The sequence below is a fragment of the Porites lutea genome, chromosome 5, assembly GCF_958299795.1.
Source record: "Porites lutea chromosome 5, jaPorLute2.1, whole genome shotgun sequence".
NCBI lineage: Eukaryota > Metazoa > Cnidaria > Anthozoa > Scleractinia > Poritidae > Porites > Porites lutea.
The window spans coordinates 12,902,270-12,929,769 of NC_133205.1; the positions used below are offsets into that span (position 1 = coordinate 12,902,270).

The 27,500-nt window shown below is 39.2% G+C and overlaps 1 protein-coding gene across 3 annotated transcripts in view; it reads right to left on the reverse strand.

The window, feature by feature from the left end:
* Positions 1-4,735: 4,735 nt before the first annotated feature.
* LOC140936333 (nuclear cap-binding protein subunit 1-like) overlaps positions 4,736-27,500 on the reverse strand; it is a 96,291-nt gene continuing 73,526 nt past the window's right edge. For all 3 annotated transcript variants that reach the window (XM_073385794.1, XM_073385795.1, XM_073385793.1), the window contains 8 exons: positions 27,160-27,262; positions 26,710-26,803; positions 26,007-26,110; positions 25,470-25,530; positions 16,138-16,203; positions 14,208-14,351; positions 7,428-7,541; positions 4,736-5,382 (listed from right to left, as the gene is read on the reverse strand). In XM_073385794.1, the coding sequence (XP_073241895.1) occupies positions 5,269-5,382; positions 7,428-7,541; positions 14,208-14,351; positions 16,138-16,203; positions 25,470-25,530; positions 26,007-26,110; positions 26,710-26,803; positions 27,160-27,262 (800 nt within the window). In that variant the 3' untranslated portion in view covers positions 4,736-5,268. The remainder of the gene's footprint in view (positions 5,383-7,427; positions 7,542-14,207; positions 14,352-16,137; positions 16,204-25,469; positions 25,531-26,006; positions 26,111-26,709; positions 26,804-27,159; positions 27,263-27,500) is intronic.

The window sequence follows — 27,500 nt, forward strand, 5'->3', positions numbered from 1 at the left end:
ATTTCCATACGGAGTTGAGTACAATTACATTTTACGACTATATCATATATCCTAAACTTTAATTATGGTTACTGATATGAAATAAATCTTATCCGGATAATGTACACACCTAATTCATCGATTCTGTACAGCAAATGAAAAACTGTCCGGATACTGGGCACCTGACATCAATACTTAGTGAAAGTTTCTGGCCTCCGTTATTCCAAACAAATCGAATTTCAAGAAGAATTAATAAACTTTCTGAAAACCTGACTTCCTTAAGTATCTTCACTTCAAAAATAAAACATTTTCTTTGAAAATATCACACATTACCCTTCCTTTTCTGAGCAGCACTAATTTTACTGCGCAGTAAACAGCGTAAATATTAGCCAAGAAAAGTTTACTCACCTGAACAGAGCGGCGTCTTCTGCGACTGTTTCGCAAGCTTTCAAATCGCCAAAACTTTCATCTTAGAGCTGAAATGTTCAGCTTTCATTCGAAATACTTCGTTTACCGAGAACTGAAAAGGGCGCTTCAAAAATTGAGTTTTTGTTTCAAGTGTCCGGATACTGGTACCGTCCGGATACTGGGCAACATACTGTACTAGTGGTATGTGTATGTTTTGTTAAATTTATTTTTATTCTTGCAAAAAAGTGGGGGGGGGGGGGGGGGGCTAAACCCCCCCCCAGCCCCTCCCTCTGCGCGGTCCCTGAACCTCGAGTAATAAATCCCACCCAGCCTGACTTGCTGCACTCGACTAGACAAGAAGGAGCTGATCCAGCAAATGGTACCTTCATGTACACCTAGGAGCTGCAACTCTTGAACCAGAATGTTATGGTCCACCCCAACGAAAAATCAGCAAAGAATACACGAACGTATGTATCGCCTTGGTCAAGGGACTGAGGGAGGGCGTTGAGAAAATAAACAAGAGCGTGGGTGGTCGAATTTCCCGCAAGTGCAAATTGGTAAACATCAAGTCTATCGCAGACGTGATTCAAAAGGCTAAACAGTGTAAAGCCCTCCACGATCTTACCAAGGTGCAGGGTAAGCGAAATTTGACATAGTTCCTGCTCAACGGATTTTGGCAAAGAGCACTTTGGCAACGAGACAACATCCGACTGTTTGAGGCGTTCGAGCACATAACTTTGAATCATCGATGCGTTGTAGATGGCCATGCTAATAGGTGAAAGTTCAAAATCGATCTCCTTCCACACAGTTCCAGGTATACGTTCAGAACCGAAAGACTTGTTCGGCTTAACTAATCCCAGTGATTTGTACACAGTATAATTATCCACCAGCAAGTGCTCAGGAACTGTAAAAAAAACCCAGAAAGTTGGGCAGCCAGAGGTGTGAAGTTAGCTGTGAGACTATTAAAGAAGGTGTTAAATCTATCTGCGAGTACATCGAAAGAGGGTTGCTGGTCACTCAGCATTTGTTGGGCACAGTTGTTGGTACATCTCACTTCACTAAGACCTTTAATTTCATCCCACCATCCCTTAATGTTCGTCTCCTTAAGCTTAGCCACCTTGTTGTCAAAAAAAAACTTCTTACATTTAACACACTCCTTCTACACAGCATTACGGACCTCCCTACACCTCGGAAAATCTTTCCCTAACATCTGCAGGAGCTTCTGACACAGGTAACCCAGGCTCTGTGATTGCAGTGTTTGTATGGGTTAAAAAAACCATCCTAAAATTTATTGGAAATACTAAATAAAGGTCAATGAAACTTACTCTGCAGTTAGTTGTTGTTGTCCTTAATGCTCCAAGGACGTTCCGTGATAATTTGTTCAAATCCACTCTATGTACAATAATAATACACAAGGTAGTTTGCAAAGGTGCCATCTTGACCGCCATGAACCCTTTCCAACACAACTTTTTCCATGAAATTCGAACTCCAACGGAAAATAAAAATGCTAGGATCGTAAAAATAGGATAGCATCAGATATAGAAACCAGTGAAGCCTTTCCCGATAGAGGAACGAATCCCGCAGACGTTGACAAACTCGAAGGATATAGTCCAAAAAGGCCGCGAAACACCGCGCCGAAGTAGCCGGGCCACATCAACGCGCGGCCAAGCAAATGAGGCCTGGACACTGTAGAAATCAAATCCATCCCGGGTGTCCTGGGTTGCCCTTTCCAGGGACCGATACATAGCTTGACCAAAGTTAGCCTCCCCTGCTGGAAATACATTTGCTCGAGGGCCATTGTTCACTTGAGAGAAATGCGTGTCCCCTAAGCAAATAACATGTTTCACTGCATCAAAAGACGGCACTTGTTCACGATAATTTTTTTGGCATTGAACATTCCTTTACTTACATGTTCCAGTGCACCCGTCAAAATGAGAAAACAAGAAACATGTAACAGTTGATGTTTGCATTTTGCAATATTTTTAACTCTCGGAAAACTCCACTTTTCAAAGCTTAATTAACCACGACGGCAAGGACAACATTAACAACAAACAACAATAGTATAGATTAGCAAAACATCAGCTTAGAACGTGCATCAGACTTTGATTGTTTCATGAGCGTACGTGCATCACGCTTTGATGTTTTGTTTATTTTATACTATTGTTCTTTGTTAGTTTTTCCTGCCACCGCTGCTGCCACGGTCCTTAAAAGTTTCCTATTGTTGAAAAAAGGGAAATTTTGGAGTATTCCGAGAGTTTAAAAACTATACAAAATTTAGCCACCAGTTAGAATATGTTTCTTTTCTTTTAATTTTGGCACATTTTTGCAAGTCGACCTCTCATAACTTCTTAAAAAAGTTTAAAGGACTTTAAGAAAGTCTACGTGATCATCCGAGCCACGCGGTCTACCTGTCTAGTCCTCATTTACTTGGCCGCGCGTTGTTCCTCGGCCGTTTTGGATTATATCCTTCGAGTTTGACAAAGTCTGTGAGATTCGTTTCTCTATCTGATGCTATCTTATTTCTTAGATCCTAGCATGTTTATTTTCCGTTGCAGTTAAAGTAGCGTTGGAAAGGGAGCATGGCGGTCAAGATGGCATCTCGTGCCTCCCACCTTGTATTGTGTATTATTATTGTATAGAGAGTGAATCTGAACAAACTATCACGAAACTTCGTTGGAGCATTAAGGACAACAACAACTAACTGCGGAGTAAGTTTCATTGACCTTTATTTAGTATTTCCTACAATTTTTAGCGGAGCCCTCTCGCGAGCGCCAGGGGGGCACCATGAGTTAATAAATCTACCCATCTCAGAGAATTTGGCAATCACGTGACCGTACACCGACCAAACGAACGACCGTCCGCACCACAGAGAAACCACTGTTTACTCTCACCCTTACTAGCTAGTTTGGGAGCCCGGGAGAAAACTGATTGCACATCAACGTTGTGATCATTTGACAGCTGTCAAAACAGGGTATCCGTTGGGCAGTACTTCCTGACCGTATCGCAGGCTTAGGTGTCAACCCATCGAGGTGGAGTATTTTTTGGAGGGTTATCCGCTGACATCTAATCTAACTGTGTAAACTAACGGGCTCAAGTTTATTTTTTAAAAATTTATATTAAATATGTTGTGTTTATGTCACTATGGCCCCGCACTAGCAAGATTTTGACTTCAAACTGACCTCGGACGCAAAAATTCAGCCAGTGATTTAAAAATACAGGCGGAGAAGACCTTTTCTTACCATGGTCACGCGTTGGTCCAATTAACCTTATAAAATAAAGGTGGTGTAGGTGGGAAAATAGGTTATATTGCTTGGGAAGAATTTGTTTTCCACGCCTAATCTGCTGTGGTCCAAGGTGATTGCTATTTATTGGGTGTAAGATTTTAGACGTTTCATTCTTGCACTGTTTGCAAATTATTTTTTCTCTAGAATCACCCAGCCCCACCCTTAAAAGTCATATGGATCTCCCCTAAAGTTACCTGATTTGTGGATTACAAGTTAATAGTTTGATTCAAATTATAAATCAAATAGCTGGAGCGAGGTTTTTAGCCCTGGCTAGATCTACATATTATCAAGTGACATGTAGTTATTACGACCCATTTTGAATTAACAGACTTCCGTGTCAACTGTTGACTTTCTGATTTTTCTTGTCGTAGCATACATCTTGTTGAAGCTACAGGGGTAGGAAGAAATCTGAGACGTGGTCCCAGGGGGACCAAAAATGCCGGTAGTAAAGGAGGTTGTTATACTCCTAGACTTTCACTCAACTAAATAGGGACTAACATTGGTTGAGTCTTAGTCAAATGGCCTTGACAAAAATCAAATGTATCCCAATAGTGATACATTTGAGCAATTGTACCCCGCTCAGGATACATTATAGCACGTGATCAAAGCATGGTGGAAAAAGGCGTGACAGAAGGCGGGGAAACACTGCCAGGTCCTGACAGTTTTCTTTTTCGTGAACGAACACAACAACACAACAATTCTTAATCTCTGAATGGAAACAGTAGCTAGTGGAGAAAAACGATGCAGATATTATAAGGAAAGTACTTTGTAAATCATTCATTCAGAGGTTTTGAGAATTAAATTTGTGTTCTTACATAAGTACCAAGTCGACTGTTTTGATTCGCTCGGGTTATTCTTTTGTCGCTGTGGAAGTGAAAGTCTAGAAATATAACAAAACAACTTAATGACAGGTCCCTCGGGAAATCAGTTAGTTTTGTTTTCCCTTGAGTCCTGATGTTTCCCTCGACTTCGTCTTGGCAAACACCAGGACTCTCGGAAAACAAAACTAACTGTTTCCCTCGGGATCTGACATTAAGTGTATACTAAATTTGGCAATGTTCCCATGCTCGAATCTTTTGTGACTTTATTAAGTTTATCTATAGTCTAATCCTAAATGATTGGCGAAGAGAAAGTTTCTGTTGCAACCAGTTCCGGGTCCAACCACAAAATGACTGGACGTATCAGCAAAATGTGGGGAATGAAGACAGAAACTGTACTAGTTATTGTCGCTACGATGGGATTCATTGAAAAAGGAATGGACCAGAATTTAAAAGAAGATCCCTGTAGTCATTAAAGTCAAGTTGCTGCAAAAGATTATCCCATTCGCAACAGGGCACATACCAAGACGATTTCTGTCTATCCGGTAAAATACCCCTCTTGCACCACAGGACCAAGCAATGGGCTCGGTTTTAAGATTGGCTTGGTTTTAAAGACCTTAAAATTGGCACTAACTCAGACATTTAATATGTAGTTATTAATACAATTTTGTCGCTTGTTGATAAGACACTTTGTAATGAAATCACAAGGATATTAGTCACATCTAAAACCTGTCTCTTACAAAGACACAACATAAATTTCTTTTACAGCTGACTAAAGTTTAAGATCTTAAAGCTTTAAAATGGTTAAAAAGGCTCAAAATTCGCGGATCCAGATCGGAAGTGAACAGAAGCGTTTCAAGTGAGCTCAAGTACTGAAAAACTTTTTCCAAATTCTGAAATGAACGCAGACAACATATGTAAGAATCAAGTAGTAGCTACTAAATGCCTTTCATGACGTAAAATCCGGAGTCACAGACTTGCTAACTAACTACACAACTTGTCCATTAATAATGAAAAATGCTGCTAATTGCACCATACAGGTACGCAATTTTTGAGAGGGCGCGCGAGAACGATAAACAAAGAAAATTGCGTCGGAAATTACTTTCCTAAGAACTGAATAACTTTCAATCCTGTCATTATTGTCTCTTCCGAATCTGAAGTTAGCACTTGAGGACAAATTATTTAACAATGACTCAAAATGAAACGGTTGCGAAAGAGATTTTGATTATGGTATACAACGTATACAAATTCAAATGGTCACTGATTTTGCTGTTTTTTACTGTCGTTAACTATGGTAATCTTTAAAAGTAAAGATTACTTATACTTTTTCCTCTCGCATTTCATGTCTTTCATGGTTAGCGGCGAATGTTATCATTCTAGCATTTTGGAAAGATTTAAAGTAAAGGTTATGGCAGAATGACGAATGTTTTATATATATCTGTGCGATTTTGCTAAAAGGTGCCTGCTACGTTTTCGCTTGATAATGGCATCACCCGTGTTAGCTCGTGTTCAAGCCAGTGTAGGCGAAAAAAACCGGGGGAGTTGGCGTCTTTCTATGTGTCAGCAGAAAGCCCAGGCTCAAACCTAACTGTGGTTGGTTGGCTGACTTTTTTTGTGTCAAAAATAGGGGGTTGGGGAGGTGAGCAAAGGCTGTTGAGGCCTAAAATGTAATAAACGACCCTAAGTGTAATAGAGGTCCTAAATGTAATAAATTTTGGCCCTAAATATAACAAAAATCCTAACAGTAGTAGAATAACTATTGGCCGTAAACTTTATAAAGTCGAAGTGACTTTAATGTCATAGCCAGGCGATTTACTTTTTATACCATATTGGAGTGTTTAGAGACATTTAAGAATTTCACATTGCTCATAATGCACCGTGTTAACCTTCCAACATTTTGCATAACCAGTGTTTCCAGTTTTTCATGGGTATTACAGTTTTCCCAAGAGAAACTGAGAACAAGGCTTAGGCTTGGCTTAGGCATCAAATGGTTGTGGTAAACAATATGTAGTATTACTTAACTGTGCAAAGTGGATATGGTGGATTAAAAGGAAAGCAGCAAACAACAAATTCTTAAATTATCATGGTAGTCTTGGCAAAATTTCTCTGAACCCAGATCAGACTTCTAAACAAACCCAACAGTTCCTGGCCTTGTTAAATCCCAGCCTGATGGAAAACTAACCACTCAAGAAGTAGTGTGAAACACTCAACTTTGTGCAAGTCATATTTGTGCAAGTCAGACACCAAGTAGGACTGTTCGATCTTGGAAAGCGTGGAAGGATTAAATTTCAGATCAAGGATTGTTTATCAACGTCTAATGTCCGTTCTGAATGTTTGCAGTAGGTTCATTTGTCTTTGAAGTGTTTAAAGTAAAAATACCAAAGCAGTTGCGGCTGAGTTAAAGGACTATACATAGAAAATGGACCCCCTCTGATCTTGTACTGCAAAGTGACAAAGGTTCTGAATTCAAAGGAGCTCTGCAAGGACGTTTTCGTAAATTGCAAGTAAAATTAGTATAAAGCCGACCATACCATCCCCAGTCTCAACAAAAATAGAAGTCATTGCGCTCATGTTCGTGCTGTAAGTTCCAAGTTGGAGTATGATTCTTTAAAACTCGCGGGAAGAAAGCTCTTTATTAGGCGAAAGGACTGGCTGAAAACCAGAGGATTTTAAAAAAGGAACCAAAAAGAAGCACCAAAGTACATATCTCCATTTGAAGTGTATTTTGCACACACAAGCCTAACTACCATACTAACCAAGCCTTTATACATTTCGGACGTTTTTTCATTTAGGGCCAAAATTTCTTACATTTAGGACCTTCATTAAATTTAGGGTCAAAAGTTATTACTTTTAGGACCTTTATTACATTTAGCGATATTTATTACATTTGAGGCCTCAGAAATTGTCTTCAAGCGCGTAAAATGATAAACCAACATACCGTGATTAATACTTCTCGAAGTCTTTCTGTGGTGTACTTGAACCACGGTGTGTTTACATCTAACTGTTGTTGTTCTGAACGAACAATGTGTTCAGTCAGGATCATAATAAAACGCTGAAATTCATTCAGTATATTAGTCACATGTCTATGTACACCTAAAAATCAGCACTTTCGGCAATTAAACTTTAGGTGTAACCGTGAACGGACTGATTTGTTTCCTAATCTAGGGGATTTGACATTACTCTAGAAGAAAGATTGCTATCAGATTTCGTCTTATTTACGAGTATGTGTTTAAAAATGACAAAAGGAAAATTCCCTAGAGAAGGTTAAAAGACCTGTATTAGACCACGTCCACCCGAATACGGATAATTTTGAAAGCGCATACCTTTTTGTAGGAATCGGCCTTCCGTCCACTAGAAACTAGTGAATCCGCTCACCAAAAGAGCGTCTTTTAAAACCCATTTCCGTAGTGGATTTATTTGGATCCGACGGGTTTGGCGAATTCTTGTAGACTACTGAAACCGGAGTTATTTTTTTTGCAATGGAATCTCATTAAATTGCGGTGGAACTTACATTAACGTCTATGTTGTCACAGTCTTTTGAATAAAATGCACAGGAACCTCTTTAAATAGCACCAGTCGAAGTACATCCTTTGTGGATTAGCAGAATCCACTTTGTCGATTTCTTCGCCTGCTATCTTGAATTAATTTTCAGGTTCGGTTGTCTAAAAACCTGAGTGATGGCGGAATAACCAGTCGGAAAGACAAGTAAGCTTTCCTCTGCTATCTTCCGAACCTGTTAAATTAGATGATGTTCGTTCACTTGACGGTCTATGTTTACTTTCGTACTAAAATTTAATAATTTCCCATGTTGGTTTTAGCTGCGAGTAAAGGCAATTATTTCCCAGTGGACCCTGGAACATGATGTGGCTATGAGGAGCCCTGAGAGAGGACAAGTATGGGAGAACATTGTAGCAGCACTGAATTCTCTTCAGCAGCCGAAATTTAGAGTAAATGCAAGTCAAGAGCTGTTGGAGTTTTAACTTCAAAACGATGCGACCAAGAGGAAGCCTCCAAAATCGAATAATCCAGGTCGTAAAGAACAATACATTCGCCATCGTCTATTAAACCATCGTCATAGCTTTTAAGATGCAAATTACGGAAGTATTTGAACGCCTTAACAAGACTGTAACAAGAGAAAGTTTTTCGCAAAGAAAAGGTCGTCGTCTGTCTGGGAAGCTGCACTGCTTAAACTTCGTTTTCCCCGCCGAAAGCGAAACCCTTAGCCCACTCTGCCTCGGTTGCGAAGCGTCGTCGTCGTCCGTTTCGTTGTCGATGCTTAAGGTCCATATTAAGTACTGTGGAACCTCGATTTAACGAACCTCTATATTCCTAACCCCAGTAATAGCAAAATATTCGAAAAAGAACCTCGATATAGCGCAACCTCATAGCGAACGATGACATGACATATTTTGTCAGTCCCTTGGCCTTTCGTTATATTGAGGTTCCACCGTAAGCGGTTTCAGCCTCTCCGGATTCGGGTGGACGTTGGACGTGGCCTTAGGGAATACTTATAAGTACAACGCATTCTTACTCCAAATATAATGACTCCTACATTGAGGGCCATGTTTTAATGAAAACATCTTCCGGAAATACCTACAAGATAACCCTCTAGTAAAGCTCACTCCACGTCTTCAAGATTAGCTTATACACACAACACTGGACGTCAGCGATATATTCGTCGACAAACTACCACTTGCTAAAACGGCAGTATCATTGCCACATTGGAACCCCCCATAAATTGTGTCAGACAGTATGTTTGTAAGAAAAGTACAGCATGTTGCCCAGTATCCGGCCACTTAAAACAAAGCCTCAATTTTTGAGGCGCCCTTTTCAGGTCTCGAAGTATTTCGAATGAAAACTGAACATTTCAGCTTTAAGATGAAAGTTTGAGCTGGTTGACAGGTTGCGAAACAGTTGCAGAAGGCGCCGTTCAGTTCAGGTGAAATAGGCAAGTAAACTTTTCATCGGTAACATTTACGCTGTTTACTGCGCAGCAAAACTAGTGCTGTTCAGAAAAGGGTTGGTAATATGTGATATTTTCAAAGAAACTGTTTTATATTTACAGTGAAGATACTTGAAGAAGTCAGTTTCTCAGAAGATTTATTAGTTCTTCTCGAAATTCAATTCGTTTGGAATAAAGGAGGCCAGAAACATTCACTAAGCATTGATATCAGGTGCCCAGTATCGGCCAGTTTTTTCACGCTGTACAGAATCGATGAATTAGCTGCGTACATTATCTGGATAAGATTTATTTCATATCCATAACTGTAATTAAAGCTTAGGATATATGATATAATCGTATAATGTAAATCTACTCAACTCCTTTTGGAAATTTTCTTCACTCGTTCAGAGGCGACTTGATTTCGTGTGCAAGACTTGTTTCGAGTGACTGTAATTTCTATATATAACCGGAAGCGTCGGAGTTGAACCAGGAATTCTTATACTTTCCCCAGTTGTGACGGCTAGAATGGGGTTGAAAGGGTCTGAAAAATGTCTCAAAGGGATTGAGAAAAGTGAAAGAAGGAGGAATTACAGAGCTCGAAATTAACTTTCTCGTTCGGGAGTCAGCTGGCGACTAACGGAAAAATTTTGGTCGCCAACTTATTTTATATATAACTCACACAAGAACACGATTTTATACGTTACTTTGCATGCAAGAAAAGTCACAACTGAAGAGCGAAAACAATTAGAAACAACACGAGTAACACTTAGTTATAAACCTACCGTTGTTTTCAGGTGATATGTCTCTGGTCCGAAGGTGATGGTTGTCTCCATAGTCATTTTAAATGAAGCGAAGCATAAAACGTTTTAAGTCCGTGGTATTCATTCTGAGACAAACACGGGTCCTTGCGTATTTGCCCTTTGCTACTTCTACGAAATGCCGTTCTTTATTTTCGACTTACTTTCCTCGACGCCTTTCGCTGCCGACAAACAACGCCATGCTTGGCCTAGGCCTCTACACAACCACATTGCTCGTACCAGTCTCCGACCGGGAGGAAACAAAAATGGGCTTAGTGCAGTTTTTAGGTCTTCGTTTCATTTTAGACAGAACGTTTTAGGAAAATAGAACCTAAAATATTGCGGGAGTTACGGAAGCACCGATCGAATTGAATCGCTATCTCCTTACCTTAAAGTATAAAGAAACGTTTTTAAGAACTATTCACTCAGGTACTTTTTCTAGTGGTGATAGCTATATCCATTTTTTAACCGCCCTGTTTCAGTCAGTTTTGCAGGTATCCGCCTTCCAACCGGCAGGAGACAAGTTCTCCAAACTACCCTACGTTAAGGGTACCGGCCGTTTTCTTGGCCGTATAAATTTCAAACTCATTACTGTAAATTTTATATGACAATAAATCTTCTAGCCTTTAAAAGATATTTGTGTACTACAACTAAAATATTACCGTGTACGGTACACATTATTCTACTTTTTGGGCATCCCTTAAAAAAACATGCAGCAATTTTCGCGGCAAATGAAAAGCACATGGTGTTGAAGTGCGCCTGCGATCCCAGTTTCGGAAAAAGCCGCTGAAACAATATGGCGCTCCGTGAAGCAGTATCGACGTGTCGAAATACATTCAATTTTTCCATTATCTTGTAATATTCAGACATTATTTTACTGGGGACAAAAAAGTGAGTTGTATACTAGCTACCATATCCGATTGATTTCCTAATATAAAGATTTAAAAACAAAAGTTGTGTCGTGGTTTTCTTTAGTCATCGGACAAAACGCGAGTCGCCAGCTGGCGACCAGTTCTGAAAATTTAGTCGCCAGTGCTCAATTTTTGGTCGCATTGGCGACCAGTGAGTCGCAATTTTCGGGCCCTGAATTAGCGCTAGAAAAGCAGGCCAAATGTGGGAACTGAGCATGAAGAAATCAACACTGCAGGTCAGACTAAATAGGAGAGTGACCTTTGGCCGTCGGATTGAGGTCCCTTAGCCAGTTTTTTTAAAAACCAAAAAATGAACAAAAAGAAACCGGTTAGCAGATCGGCTAATTGAGCTTGTAAACCACTGCTTTGGCTTGTCCACAGATGCGTACCTTAAATCAGTGAAAAAGTTCCTAGACAAGGAAGTATGAACTATACCATTTAACAGCCGCTCGCGTTCCCCACCTTATCCCAGTCATTTGTTTTGTTTCATTTCACGATGCTAGGTTCCCAGATCGATTTATATTTTAGAAATCGATTGCCAGACTACTCTGCAAGTGCAAGAAAAGCTTATAGGTCGCTTGCCTATCGAAATTTATGTACAATTACTCTGTTATTGTTGTGGCCGGGTATTGGGCAACATAGGAGCTCTGCAAAATATTAATTTCGCGATGGAAACGAAGGGAAAAAATTAAACTGTTTTTCGTCATATTGGCTGCGGCCGCACTAGGGGACTTAACCGAGTTATTTCCAATTAACTAATTAAAGCTAACTGGTTTAAAATATCAGCGAGTGCGGCCGGGTTGTCTTCAGTCTAAACTAAGTTTTAACCGGGTTATGCAAATAAAGCAAGAACAATAGATTTTCTTAACCACGTTAGGTTTTTATAAACCACCTCGTGAGGAACAGGGGTCTTTTTTGCATGAGCATGCGCGACCGCTGACTTGTCAAAGAGCACGCGACCAGTGACAGCGGCCGTGCTGCATAGTCATAGGAACCAAATTGTTCACTTTGAAAGCTTGCTTGAGATTGAAATGGTAGCAGGAACTAAGGAAAGACCTTCGTTGTACAAAATAAGTAAAGATCTGTTGATTTAAAGTGGAGACTGATGCGCTGAACGAGGTGAAAGAGCAAGTTTCTCAAGGATGTCTGACACGAACATGGCTGCTTGTTGTTGTTTGGCGCTCGACTCGTGTCTTGATTCCCTTCAAGAACCGCAAAGTTTGGCATAGAATGCATTGCTGATGCTTAGCTATTGAGCAAAATGTTCTTTATTTAGTGTTTTCCTATAAATCGGACGTAAATCAGTTTCTCGATGCCGTAGAGGACTTCTGTCAATAATTTGTTAATAGCTGATTTAGCCATATTTCGGGAGTGGATTAATAACGATCAGCGGGCGACTACCACGCCGTTTTCAATTGGAATAAAAAGTTTTTGCCTTAAGTATTTTAGTGATACAAAGTTTGTTTATAGGAAAATTGTAGAACTTCTTGTTTTTGCGTGGACTAACATTGTAACGCATCTTTTACAAGAATTTGCTTTTAGCTAGAACTTAAATGTTCTAATGATTTTTAACTTTTGGTCGGCATCACATGTTTACTGTACTTCTTGGGAAACCTAACCGTTTGTTTCATCAAAATCGGTCACAAGATTGGACTTTAATTTCGGTCCTATTGAATGCAGTTTTGACCGTCTCATTGATATTCATTTTTTTTATTGTTCGAGACATAAAGAGTGACTACCACCAACATCTCACCAGGTGACTAATCTACGTCTCGTGTGCTCTTAATTTTGTAGCTTTAAAGTGCTGGGAAAATTGTAGAACGTATATTAATTCACTGCTGAACTGAACATCGGCTTTCTCGCACTGCGAACCCACTCGCTGAAATTTGCTATTTTTTTTAAATATTCCTCTTCCTTTCCCATTTCAAAACAAAGAAAATTGCAAGTGTTTACTTGCATCAACAGACGTTTCTGCACTTTGTTTAGACTTTGATGAGGTCAGCGCAATCCTCCAGGCACTAAATATACGCGCGCTGTTATCCAGGTCAAGTGGGGAGATGAAATTTGATAGTAGCTCGTGTATGTTAAAGCCGGTCTACTTCGCTTTTGTTAAGACCATGTTAGAGTTTTTTTTGCAAACTACACATTTTGTTAAATCACGAGCACATTCGCCAAGACCAACGAGCAAAATAATCGCTATGATAGCTTTGAGACGCGCTATTTTGATGAAGGCAAACCCTGTGGTGAGCCTCCATGCACATCGCTTGTTCAGCGGTCGCGCATGCTCATGCAAAAAAGACCCCTGTTCTCATGAGGTAGTTTAACGCAGGTTAACGTTTTCAATCAGTCAATCATCTCCGCCTACGCGTGAGAATGTTCGAAATTTTGGCTTTATCATGCACGCAAGCACAACCGTTTCGAAAATTACAGTCGACTCTCTCTTTACGGACACCTCTATTAGACGGACACCTCTGTAAAACGGACACCTAGAGTTGGTCCCTGCCTTGCTTTGCTCCCTCTTTTTGACTCTCTATAAGACGGACACCTCTCTAAGACGGACAGCTAGTGCCGGTCCCAAAGGTGTCCGTCTCAGAGAGAGATGACTGTACTTCTTTCGCACCAAGTTCAGCTTTTCTTTCTTATAAACACAATTGAGTTAAAACTTCTAAGAAGTCAACCTCTTTTTAACAGTAATACGGGGTCAACTTTTGTCAGTCACTCTGAGGCTAGCGTTATGAGGGGCCCAAGCGAGTGAAAAAACAAAACAGCACGACAATGGATAACTTTGTGAAAGTCTAAATTGAGTCCGGCCGGTGATAAAAATTAACCCGGTTAAACTCTTCTCACCAGGTTACGTTTCGAAGAATTTTGTACTAAATAGATTGTCTCTGGGTCAAATTTGAGAGCTCCGACGACTAAGAAAGGAAAGGTATTACGATATTAAAATGAAGTGGCCGGATACTGGGCAACATACTGTAGCAGGTAACTTTGTATTGCATTTTTTGGGGAGGGGGGCCGCGATGGTTATCTTTTCAATAAAAGAAAAAGCGTATCGATCTTTTTCTCACCTGGAAAACAATAAGAAAGAGCTGCTTTTGTGCTCTCTGAGCATTTTCTAATTTTTCCGTCAATTCATCCACCTGTTGTTGGAGTTGATCAGCTTGTTCGGCAGCACTAATTGCAGGTTTCGATTCCCCATTTGGTTCTTCTCCCTGACATAAACAAAACAATAATAATAGTTTTCAAAAGACCTTTACGTAATCTTCACGTATGATTCTTTAAAGCGAACCAAAACAACATTTTAAAGGAGGAAAACAAGGATAATTAACAGTATAAAGGCTAAGTTGCTGTTAAGTCTCTGTATGCACAAAACTGATGTGACAGCTCCACAGGAAAAGACGAGCTTTTAGATGAGTTTGCAAAATAGAAATGAAAACGAGGTGCGTCAACATTTCTTGTGCTGTTCTTGTCTTGTTGTCACAACATTAAGTTATAAATGTATACTGGTGTTATATATATATATATATATTCAGTTAGATGTTCACCGGCGAAGCCAAGACAGTGCTCTACTTGCAGTGAAGGAGTGGAATAGACCAGTAGGTGAACTACTCAAATCCTGAGTGCATGGGTGTTTAATACAAGCCTGTTTCGTAGGCCACCGAAAAGGTGACCCACTCTTCAGTTAAACTCCATTATTACACTGAAGCGTCAGGGTCTACATCCTGACCCATGCACTCAGGATTTGAGTAGTTCACCTAGTGGTCTATATATATATATATATATATATATATATATATATATATATATATATATATATATATATATATACACCCGTTGTCAAAAAGGTTTTCATACAGAGAGATATATAGATAGATATATACTTTTGTTCTCTTGCACGTGCGCCCGAGTGTATTTTTCACTTGTTATTGTCCAACTTGTGAAAAACTCGTTCAACGATAAATTTTTTCGTCGTCGGGGTTTTTGTTCCAATTTGAAATGTCGTTTTGATTTTTATTTTTTTAAAAAAATACATGCCCCCCTGCGATACAAACTTGCAATGGCGAATTATATAGCTGGTTTTGGGAATGAGGAAAACATCCCGCGAAGCAGCCGATCCGCGAGTTATAGGGCGTCACCAAATTGGTAGGCCAAATGCCATGGCATCTGTAGCAAGTGACGAAGCATTTTTATTGATGGAGTGTATTAAAAAATGCGCTGTCCAGGGGCGTGCTTAAGAGAAACTGTAAACTAACTTGAAAGCATTTGTGGCCGAGAGTTTATTCTGTCTTCAATGAGACGTTGCCTTACAGGCCGCGATTTTACACGAAAAAAGGTGAGACATTAATATATATGACCCTCTCAGCATGGTTATGATAAAATCTACTTCTATGAACCTAGTCAACGTCTTGGTCCGTTTTAATCAACTGCTATAAAATTGTTGCTCCTTCCCACAGATCCAATATGGATATCCACCGTCACATCTTCCTTCTCAGCGCTTTCGAAAAGACTTTTTTTTTTCATTTCATCTGCGTTTTTGCCCTTATCCTGTAACGACAACAATGATATGACCTACAAGTGACCGAATTCCTCATTCTTTAATTTTCAAGAGAATGCAAATCAAGAGAATTGCAGACAATATTCGTCCATAATTTTTTTTAATTGACAAATTGCAACAAAAAACCTTACGAAAAGAAAAAATATTGTTGAACCAACTTTTTTCACAAGTTAGACAATAACAAGTGTAAATGCACACGGGCGCACGTGCAAGAAAACAAAAGTATATATCTATCTATATATCTCTCTCTATGAAAACCTTTTTGAAAACGGGTGTATATATATATATATATATATATATATACGCATTCTGTAGGTTTAAGTGGCTGGTTGTACTCTGTACACGAGTCCCAACTAGTAACTTTTAATACTTTTTGTAGATAGCATCGAAAGCAACATCCTTCTGTTACCAACTAACCATTTATTTAAGTGTTAAGCACTCACCAATCTCTTAGCTCTTTCTTCCAGTTTTGTAAGTTTCTCTTTGGCTTCCTGTACTTCCCCTGAAACCTAGACAAAAACATTTGTTGTACTTTAGTGGAGACTGTGTAGAGCTTTACCGTTAAGCTGTTTCGATGATGACGTTGGCCAGAGGTGCAGAAATCAGGTGACATGAGTGTTTAATTACACGCATTGAAATAATGTCATAGCCGGGAGCCTTCCCCGAGGCGAACATGCTACAAACGCTTTCTAGTTCACAGGGGTTGGTAGGTTGCAGCGTGATAGGAAGATGGTTAACAGCACCAAGAAAAGAACTAAATGAGGAATTTACGCCGCGTATTGCTCTAGCTTGGTATGAGCCAATATTGGTAAAAAATTTACAGAATTTATCAGCAATTTCCACAGGATCTGTTATCGTTTTACCCTGAGATGCAAATGATGAAGGCAAAGGTGATTTACTTTTACGCTTAATCATAACCTCATTAAGCAATTTCCAAGTTGTTCTAAGGTCATTTTTGGCACTCTCAAACTTAGTATCATAGTATTTACGTTTTGCGATGCGAATTTTAAAATGGTTTAGTTTGTTTTTGTAGGTTTCATTAGATAATAAGGGAGATCTGATGAGTTTTTTGCATAATCTGTTTTTCTTGTTAATAGATCTCAAAAGTCCGGGGGTGATCCAAGGAGAGCTGCAGTTGTTCAGTAGCTTGCCTTTAATGACCTTTAAAGGGAAGCAGGCATTGTAGACTCTCGAGTATTCATCTATATTATTGTTGTAAGCCATATTGGGATCTTCATTAAGAAATGAGGCCCAGTTTGTGTTTGAAACGTTTTTGTTGAATTTACTCAAATTTTCGTCAGTAATCTTGAACATGAATACCTTATTTTCTCCATCGCGCGTCAGAGTTTTGCCAGAAAAATAAGCAAAAACTGGTAAGTGATCGGATAAATCGTTTAGGACAACACCATTTAAGACATTTTGAGAAAGATTATTTGTGAATATATTATCGATTAGAGTTAGAGAATAAGAGGTGACGCGCGTTGGATTGGAGATAAGAGGAATAAATGGAAGCGAAAATAGAGTGTCGATAAATTCTTGAGTTGGTGTATGATGATTGTACTGGAGAAGGTCGAGGTTAAAGTAGTGTATCTGTATCGCTTTTTACTGTTGTGCGTTGCACTCAATAGACCCTTCCACGTTTTTTTTTTTAAACGTCCGATAACCAATAACACTGCTGGAAAGAGCGTCTTGCACTTTGAGCTGTTTGTGTTTGTCAAAACGTTCTCGGTTTTGACGCGATGGCTACGAAACTTTGAGATGAACTACAGCTATCATTCAGCAGCAATGAGAAGTAATCCGATTTTACTGGTTGTGAATATTTTTTTTTATGAAATCAGCCATTAATTGGACCCTACGTTTCGAAGAAAATCGCGTGATTTGAACACATCATATTGAATATTAGTGTGACAGCCTAACGACTTCCAGAGATCTTTAAGGGAATCATTTTGTGACTCTTTTAATGAATTTGGAAGAACTGTTTGGCACTGATCAAATTTAACAGAGGGAGGACAAATATTAAGCCCAAATTTATTGCGTTCTAGAAAAACATTGCTCAGTGTTCCGGATATCGGAATATCAAGCCATTTCCGAATATAGCCATTCACTACAGAGTCGACATGTTCCGTTATCCAGGTTTGGATGCAGCTATTTTGAGAGAGGTTGTCGGATAAAGTGCACGCGATAACCCCGAAAGGTATTGTGGGTGGTTTTGAGTTCACCGTTTTTCAAAGAAATTTGAAAGAATGGCTCGAGAGGCCATGGACATATGTCTGTAAGTGCTAAAGGAAAGCAACAAAAGTAGGTTCGACAGCTACAGTGTCAGGAGCAGTGTATTGCGCATATCCCATATTACCTTTAGGGATTGTCGCGTGCACATTTTTCCGACAACCTTTTTCGAAATAGCTGTATATTAGCTACAGTGAAATGCCAGGACAGTTTAGATAGGACATAGCGGCTGTACAGAAGACGTTTTTGTTTAGGATGCAGTGGCTTTATATCAATGTCATTCATTAAGACTTGTACAAGAGAGAACAATTCAGACGTGTTGGTTGCTACACATGTCGAAGTTAAAGAAGCGACCTAAGTAACGAAATTATTCACCCATTTCCACACAGGGAATCAGAACTCCATTGATCAACATTTTGGGTGAATATTGGACAGATTTAGTGCACAGTCTGTATTCCAAAAGTAGAGCATTTATCAACTCTTTTCCCCAATTCTGATTGGCTAAAAGCACACGCATAATTCACCATAACCTGTTACTGATGACCAAATTTGGAAGGATTTTGTGTTTAACGAGGAAACGACGTCAAAACTGCAGCCCTCTAAAGGTCAATGCACCTTTAACCGAGAAGACCTGAGGACGTGGTTGAGTTGTTTTTGTTGTGAAAACTAAAATGGTGGACACTTCAATCGTTTCAAGAGTAAGAACTACAGCTGGAACGAGGCGAAATAATGGCTACAAACATAGCAAAAACAGCAAGAAGACAACTCGGAGGGCGACATCTGCTAATTGGAGAATATTTACGACGCTGGGCAAATCTAAACGTACACTATCGAAGATAAACTTAACATCGATGCAGGTAAGCACGTTTTAGCTATGTTTTTAAACTAGGAATTATTTTGAATGTACAATAAAGCAATTAATGAATTCGGCTTTCGTTGGATATGAAGAATTAAGCAGATCTCGGCGGAGGGTTTTATCCATACATAAAAAGGCTGACTTTTCAGTGTCAAAATCATTACAACAGTCACAAAAAAAACTGTTAACAGTTATTCAAAGCCTAAAAGTATTTACGTAGAAAGCCGACTTTTCAATGTCCTTTCGATATTTCCCTTCAGTGACTCTCTAGAGGGTTCCACAATGTTAGTGCTTTGTAGCAGCAGGATTTGCGAAGTACCTCTGTCTTGGGAAAAGGTATCTCAAACGTAAGCTTTGTTCGTAAATTATAACAGCGGTCGTACTTTTCAAAACCTTTCTGGATAGTTGCGAGGCAGTTTGGTAAAAAGATCTATGGATCTAGCACCTTGTCGCACGACGTGTACCACTCGAACCAAAAATAATTTTAGCAGCCCGAACATGGATTTTTTAAAATTCTTTTTTGATGTAATAGGTATGCCACAGAAATTTCAGAGAAATCGTTGAAGCAGAATTCCGTAGCTGAGAAGATCTTCAAAATTCAGCTGTAAAATTGTTTTGGAATTTCGACAACGAAATGCTCTGAGGCAGAACGAGCCTTAAATTCAAATTTGCGGGAAAAGCTAATACTTGACTGGTTTTAAGGCAAATTTTTCAGCGATGTGCACGGATTTTCGGTAAACGATTCATGTCAAAAGTTGATGAAATCGTGCAAGGGCCATGTTCAATGAAAACACATCTTAATTCCGGAAATTGAAGCTACCTTGGATCAGAGCTCAGATAGAACTGTCGAGCGTCTTTATTCATGACTACAAAAAAAGTTCTGAGCGAAATTCGCACCTCACCCAGGGGGAAAGGGGCAATCATGAATACCTGCAAACTGAATTGGGGTTTGCAATAAGGGTCGAGCCACTTCAATTGGTGAGACCGGCAAGACAAATAAGCGACATGAGACGGTAATCTCAAAAATCACATGGCTGAAAACTATTCATTGGAGCTCTGAGTGTTCAGAAATCAGAAGAAAAACTCATTTTTCCATCATTCATTTGTCCTTCCAAAATTGTTTGTGAAGTAATATAACAACACAGTATTTCATAACAATATCAAACACCTCGAAGTTCCTTAAAAATACTCCGCTGTGCTTCTTATTTTCAACTCTCTCTTTTTGGGGTTTGATCTTGAAATGAAACGCAAACTTTCACATATGGCAAACATTACGTGTGGTGAATTCTATCGAGCCATTCCTGAGATTTGAGAAAAAAGCGATTGACATACACTATTAGCGCAAAGTTGCATTTCCAGTATTGCTTAGTGAAAGATCGTATTTCCCAAATACGAGGAAGCTAGCAATATAGAAACATGATATCAGGAAGCATTTTGTGATGTAATGTGATGTCGTGGATTAGAAGACAAGACGCGCTCTTCTGACACTGTTTTCGAGTAATTAGTTTAGACATTAAAAATTAATTTATTGACGCATTTATACACAGCAACAAAAACTGGAATAAGGATGACTGAAATCACTTTACGATTCATTTTACCTGTAAAATAAATTATTCTTATTTTTGCAGTTAATTGACAATATACCATATCGCATTCTCAATGGGAGGTCTAGATGGTACAAAATTTTTTCTCCAACTGATGTTTTCTCTAGATTCTAAGACCAGGACGATAATGAGAGCGAAATTTTCTCAATACTAAGCAGTGCACGCGCGGGAACCAGCGTCATGTTGGCGGAAAAATGTGATAACCATCGTCATTCTACTACGAGTTTTAGCGAAAATGTCGTAGTGGCGAAAACAAGTTATCAAATGTTAGGAATTCTATCATTTAGCGATCGGGACAGGACTTCACCTCCTTCAACGGAAATAATCGTACTAACTTTTGTGGTGAAAAAAAAAGTACAATGAAGCTTTCCGGTGTGTCTATTCTTAGAGAATAGGCGAGAAAACAAATGTCGTCGTCGTACTCGAATCTACAGCTCTCTATTGTCTTGTCTTGTCGTAAGGCCTCCTTTAAGGCGATTAAAAAATAACGGTACACATTCCTGTAAACGCTAAAAGGACTAACACTACTGAGTTTAACTCAACGTTTTTTGGACTAAATTAACGATCAATTAAGTGGACGAATGGGTTATTAAACTGCATCAACCGAAGGACCTACTATGGAAACGCAGATAACTGCAAAAGAAAGATATTTACATTAAACGGTGGAGCGATGATGAAGGCTAAGGACATAATGGAAAGCTGTGTTGGAAATGAAAACGGTGTGATTGATCAAGTAAACTGAGATGGTGGAATGGGTGGATGATATGATAGAGGTGCTGCCAATAGAGGTTATGGGGTTTGTGAGGTGATAAATATAATTAAGGTGGTGAAGAGGGTGAAGGCAATGAATTTGGGGTAGTAAAAAATGGAGTACAGTCGAACCTGTATTAAGCGGTCAGTTTTCAGAGTCCCGAAAATTACTTCCCTTGATGTATTGTAATTTCGACCTCTAGTAAGCGGTCGCGTTCACCATTTGCGACGTCCCAACGGGACTTTTTCTATTGTCTTGACCTGTATTAAACGGTCACACGGTGTCAATTACTTGTTCATACAGTTTCAAATAATGTAACGCACGAGGTACAACAATTGATTTCCTTGTTTATTTTCGCAAACCATTAAAACCCCGGAAATGAATGTTTCTATTTGAGGTCAAACGTCTGATCTGATCAGCCCTGGAGATCTAATACTTTGAACCGTATTTCTTGCAACCTGTATTAGGCGGTCACTTAGCCATTCTCCGAGGGTGACCGCTTCATACAGGTTCGACTGTAGGTGGAGACTGACAAAAATTATAAATAGATGGTACATTATAGATCGTTTTCACTGTCACGCAACAAAAAATTAAATTGGAAACCGTCCAGCGGAAGAAGCCAAGAAAATGAAATGTTGTAAAAGACTAATATACAAACAATTCGTCCAAGTCTCAGGTCTTTGTGGCCCATAGTTTCTGAGTTATTTGCCGAAACGTTTCACCACCTTTGTAGAGCTTTGTATGGAGACGCCATATTGGTGCACCGTTTTGGTGCACCAATATGGCCGCCGGAAATCAACAAAAACATCTGGAGTTCACTTTTTCTATAAAAGCTCTTTCTTTTCACTCGAACACTAGCATATACGTACACATAAACATATCTCCTAATACTTGCAGTGGTTATACTGCTGAAAATCAAGAGGACAGACTTTTTTTCAACGAGACAGCATTCCTATTCTGGTGTCACGTACTGTGAAAACTCGGAAGTTCAAATTGCTGTATTTGCGAAACGAAACATGCTACGGAAACGGAAACCTGTACAAAGATTTACTTTTTGTTTATCTTCAACTTATGTAAATAAGAATTCGTAAAACCTCGCTATTTGGACTTTACAATTTGATGACGTCACAGTGAAAACCATCTATAAGTACGTGGGGATCTAATTGCCTAGTACCTAGGCCTCATTTTTCCTCGCGGCCAAAGCGTTTCGGGTCATGGGGTCCATGCGAAAATGTGAGGCCTAGACAAAAATCCTCAAAAGTGAGACAAAAGTGAGACAGCTCAATGGCGATGGTAAACAAGACCAGTGTTTCGAATTTCAAAGTTAAAAATAAATCGGTAAAACACACAGATGTGAAAGGAATCTTCAAAAGAATCCTTAGTTTTCTTCAAGTTGACAAAGGAATTAAAAATACACGGAATTTTTATCACGGCCGATCGGAGCGCTTTGCTTGTTTTGAAACGCCACCAAGCAGCGAAGTTTTTGAAGAATTTTCAGGTACATTTTTTACTCTGTAGTCAAGAAAATTACTCATTTGTGAATATTTTATCTTTAACGTTTTATACATTTTGAGATCGGATTCAGCGCCCTGATTTGAGATTTGTGTTGAATAATTTTTGCCATGTGCTCAGCCGATTCTACCTGCGTGAACGGATCCACCAGCCAAATTTGTGTCACGCGAATTGCTTTTAAGGATTAATTTATGGGCCTTTGAATAAAAATTTTCGAGAAATAATTTCTCTGTCTATTGTGTTCTTTCAATGATTAACATTTGCTCAAAACACGATCCTGAGACAACGCATGCAAGTTGAATTTAATGCTTCTCACATTTATAATACACGTATCACTTCTGTGAATGTCGGCGAATTTTATAGGATTTTTACTTTTAGATTCAGTTTCTGGGCACTTTTTGATACGCAGCTAATGACTTTTATTTGAAAGTATGGTTTTTCTAATTATTCAAGATTTGAGGTCTAAGTTTACAACACACGGGTGGCACACGGGTCAATATTGTGTTTACTTTGAAAATTCGCGAGCGGCAAACTCCGATAGCCCAGTTGGAATGATGAGATTGAAGAAGCAGTATAAATCTTCATAGGACTATAAATAACATTCTGATGACTTTTCAAAGCCGGTCGGCAAAAGTCGATCCTACAAATATCCACAAGAGTGGTTAATAACCAAAATCTTCTGCTGCCTGCTTGCTCGCTGCTCACAACATCTAGATTAACGTCATCTTTGAATTGCAAAAAGTAACGCACGCATGCGCATTCTGTTTTTGTCTAGGCGTTTCCCGCCCGTTCGCCTCGGATACGTCACCGAAACGAATTGACCGAGAGGGACTGGGAAAACGCCGTACAGGGACTAGGCAAGGATCTAACAGAATTGGTGGAAAAGAAGTGCTTCGTTATGATGATAGGGGGATGATTATAATGTGATGTACAGCTGGTTAGCTGGTTAAGATAGCTCCACCCGGCTTTTCAGTGACAACACCAACTTTCTCTGAACATGAGATGCAACGGTAACTCAAATATAGCAGTAAATGGAGAGTTTCCACAATAGCCAACTTGGTGACGCCATTGACTTATTCACATTTCCCAAATTTGTGAGAAACTTAATCTGACAGATGGTTTAACGTGAAACACCGACAGCCTTTGGATAATGTTGTTAGTTACATGACCTCCAATTTCAAATGCTTTGAAAGACTTTTAGGTGTGCAGCATGCTGAAATAAAGTCAAGTTACTAGAGGTTGTTGTTCCGAGCCAAAACGTGGATGAATTTGTGGCTGGCTTTTGCTGGCTGGTTTGTTTGTCACATAAAAGTGTTTAATTTATTATTCACGTGCGAATTCCAATATCGGTTGAAGGCCCTCGGAAAACCACCATACTATGCTAATATGTCAGGTCAGTTACACTCGCTGTTTGATCAGTGATCAGTTCCATTGTCACTGCATCACACTAGCAAATTCGTGAATCTTCTCCCAGGGCCATCAAGCGATCAGCGAAATGCAAGAAGTATTGACTGGAATCCGCACGTGTACTGATAAAAAAATTGCAATAGCCTAATGTGAGAAAAAAACCCGCCAGCAACAGTGAAAGGCCAACAGAGTTTCACGTAAATCCATTTATAGTTATGTTTTTATTACCTTGGTAGCACACAGCAAGGTAATTTATGAAAAAGGGGAGTATAACTTTTAGTCACCTTAACATTATTAGGTGATTAGGTGGAGTGATTTCTTTTAGTTCTTCGCTGGATAACAGAAAACTCTGAGAATAACCTGAGACCAAAGGTTATAGTCTGTAGGTTGAACGGGAAAAGCCGTTGTTTATGATCCGTTTTACAATTTCTCGAAAATTCTCTCATAAAATCGTTACAAAACATACAAGACAGTTACATGAACTTCAAGCCCTATAAGGAGCTTCAAAAACGCCGGAATGCCTAAATTCCTCACAAATTGAGGAAATGTAGAAAAAGCGATAACGTCACCGTGTGCAATAGATACCTCGATCTCTCAAAAACGGACCTTTTTAGAAACTCAAACCTATGTCCTACAAGTAGGTACAATTCAATTTTCCCATTTTGTTTGTTTAAATTAAAGAGAGTACGAGTTGTCACTGAAAAAACGGATCGAGCCACCTAATCTGAAGATAACTGCATCTAACTGGAAGGAAGGAGCAAATGAAGATGACGTAGACTGGTGAGCTGAGGTCAATTCAACAAAACTCCTGTAAAATTCTGTAATGTAAACTCCTGTAATGTAAAATGTAATATGCAAGTACAGCTATTGTTGTAGGGTTTAATTACACTTGCAAATTACACTCGTAAAAGTTTTCTAAGGCTATGTTCACACTTAACCGTATAGTTTTTACTTCTGCCGTGATGGGATATACCCTTTGCAGGTTATACGACAAGAATTAGAATTAGACTGAACGGCTCACACTATTGGCTGTGAAAACAATAGGATAACCACACAAACAATAACCCTAACCCTAAACACAAAAGGGAATATTGTTTTAGACGACCACTTAAAATAGAAGTTCTTGTAAGGTACTGGACTACTGCGAAAGGACGGTGATTTCGGCGCAGTTTCTGCAAGGAAGCGACACCGCGCCGCGCCGATCTCTAAAGTGGAAAGTCAAATGTCAGATAGGAGTTCAATAACGGATAGCTTTTATCCCGTATAGTGTGAACTTAGCCTTAAACTGACCCCTGTGGGACATCGACACGCTGAAATATAAAGTTAATCAAATGTAAAGACGATAGGATGATTGACCTGTTTTTGTAACGTGTGCCAGAAAGCGTGTAACTATATGCCTGCACTCATAATCTTAAATACCTTGTTAGTGTGTTTGCTCATTTTCTTTAAAGTACTGGTCATTATCTCCCAGACATACAGTCTAGAATACGAAATCAAAGAAACAAGAGATAAACAAGAGGCTTCAACTAATTTGACTGAAAAAGGGAAGCACTGCAAGATATCAAGATAAAACGCCGGCGTACTTAAAAAGAACCACAATGAAAATACTCCTATAAAACTAAAATGGTATTAAAAGTTAACGGGTGGTCGATTATACAACTGTAGAGCAGTATTGCCTTTGTGTTGAAAGAATACACGGAGACTACAGGGAAAATCATCGGAAAGAACTTAAAGACGAAAGAAGGAGCACCTGGAAACTAAGTCATACCAAACCTCTTCTGAAAGCATATAATTATCTCCAACAAGGCCGATTTTAGAATGAAGGTTTTACATTATCTTCGTTAAAGCTTTGCATGTTAAATAACTGAGTGCAAACTGCCTTGAACTTATGAAAACACATTATCCCTATACAAATCTGACTTTATAGGAGTTTCTTCCAGGCTCCCGCATACATACTTGGTAAAGTTATCTTTCATGTCCTTGGAGAAAAGCCAGTTAACAACTGCTGAGCAATCAATGATCTGCATGCGTACCATCTTATCTACCAACACCACTATGGACTGAGGAGGAAAGAGTACATGTTTCAAAAGAAAAGTAAGTAAAAATACAGTCAAACTTCCTCAGTACGGACGCCAAAGAGACACAGCCAGGGGTCCATATTACAAAGATGTCAATATTTTCGAGTTTGTGGAAGTAAAATTGTACGTATTTTTGGGAACCAAAGAAATGCCCTTTCTACAGATATTTCTCTATTATGGTAGTGTCCGTAAGGAGAAGTTAAACTGTAACCCCAATCGGTTCATAACACCAAACCATAATACAGAGAAAACGTTATACCGAGTTGAGCAGCTTGTAGAATGTTAACTATGTCAAAAAACTAAGAAAAAAATAATTAAGTACGCTAAAAAAGTGACAAAGAAGCATTACCTCAGTTAAAGCAGTTTCAGTTTGGAACATAAGCGGAAAAGGGTGCTATTGAGTGCACAGTCTACTGAGCATTAAAGCTAAATTACTTTTTACATGTTTTAAAGTTAATATAACAAACCAAGATAGTGCGCTAAAGTCATAAGCCACACAAAACCACAAAATTGGCCATATTCAGCCTTCCTGTCTTTCAGCTATGTAACGTAATAATCCAAAAAAAAAACCTGACACAAACCTGTGGGTGGGTTGACCAAAACTCTTCTACAATCTTCAGGCAATGGATCTGAGCTTCTTCGTTCACAATAATGTCCTTAAGAAGTTTATGGAACCTGAAAAATGTTCAAAAAGGACAAAAACAGAAGTTTTTAACCTCAACCAAAACGAGAGCTACACGCTTAAAAACCGTTACAAAGGCAGTCAAAAGAAATCTCTATCAATTTACCAAGCCACAGTACAATGAGTAGCCATTTTACAGTTTTAGAAAATAAAATGACTGTTGACAGTCTATAACTACCAGCAGTTCCATATATTTTTCTATGAATAATAAGCTACCGAACACGTTTACAATGACATGAATAAGAATGGTTGCAGCCGGGCTAGTAATTAGGCTTAAAAGCATCGAAGACAGACATTTAGCTTACGCTACCTCACTTCAGGACAGACTTAAGCTTTAAAGCTTTCTTACTTGTTCAGAGCACTAAACGAATGGCTGAATGACTTGGAGCCAAGCTTTAGTAGAACATGCATCAAGATGTCTAGCCTCAACAGTGGAAACGTTTGGTCAACAACTGCAAATAAACAGGGAGAAGACGTATTTGTAAGGCCCGGGATTAAGTGACAGCATATTCAGATTATTGTGGTAACTAAGAAAAAAAGGCCTGTCCGTTAACAAAAGATCACACTGGAAATTCGTCACGAAATCCATAGCTGTCTCACACCTTTAAGCTTTCCTTATAGCTTCAAAACTACAATAGGTGCGGTTACACTACCCATGAGCAAATAGCTGTTGTCCACGGAGAAGCAACT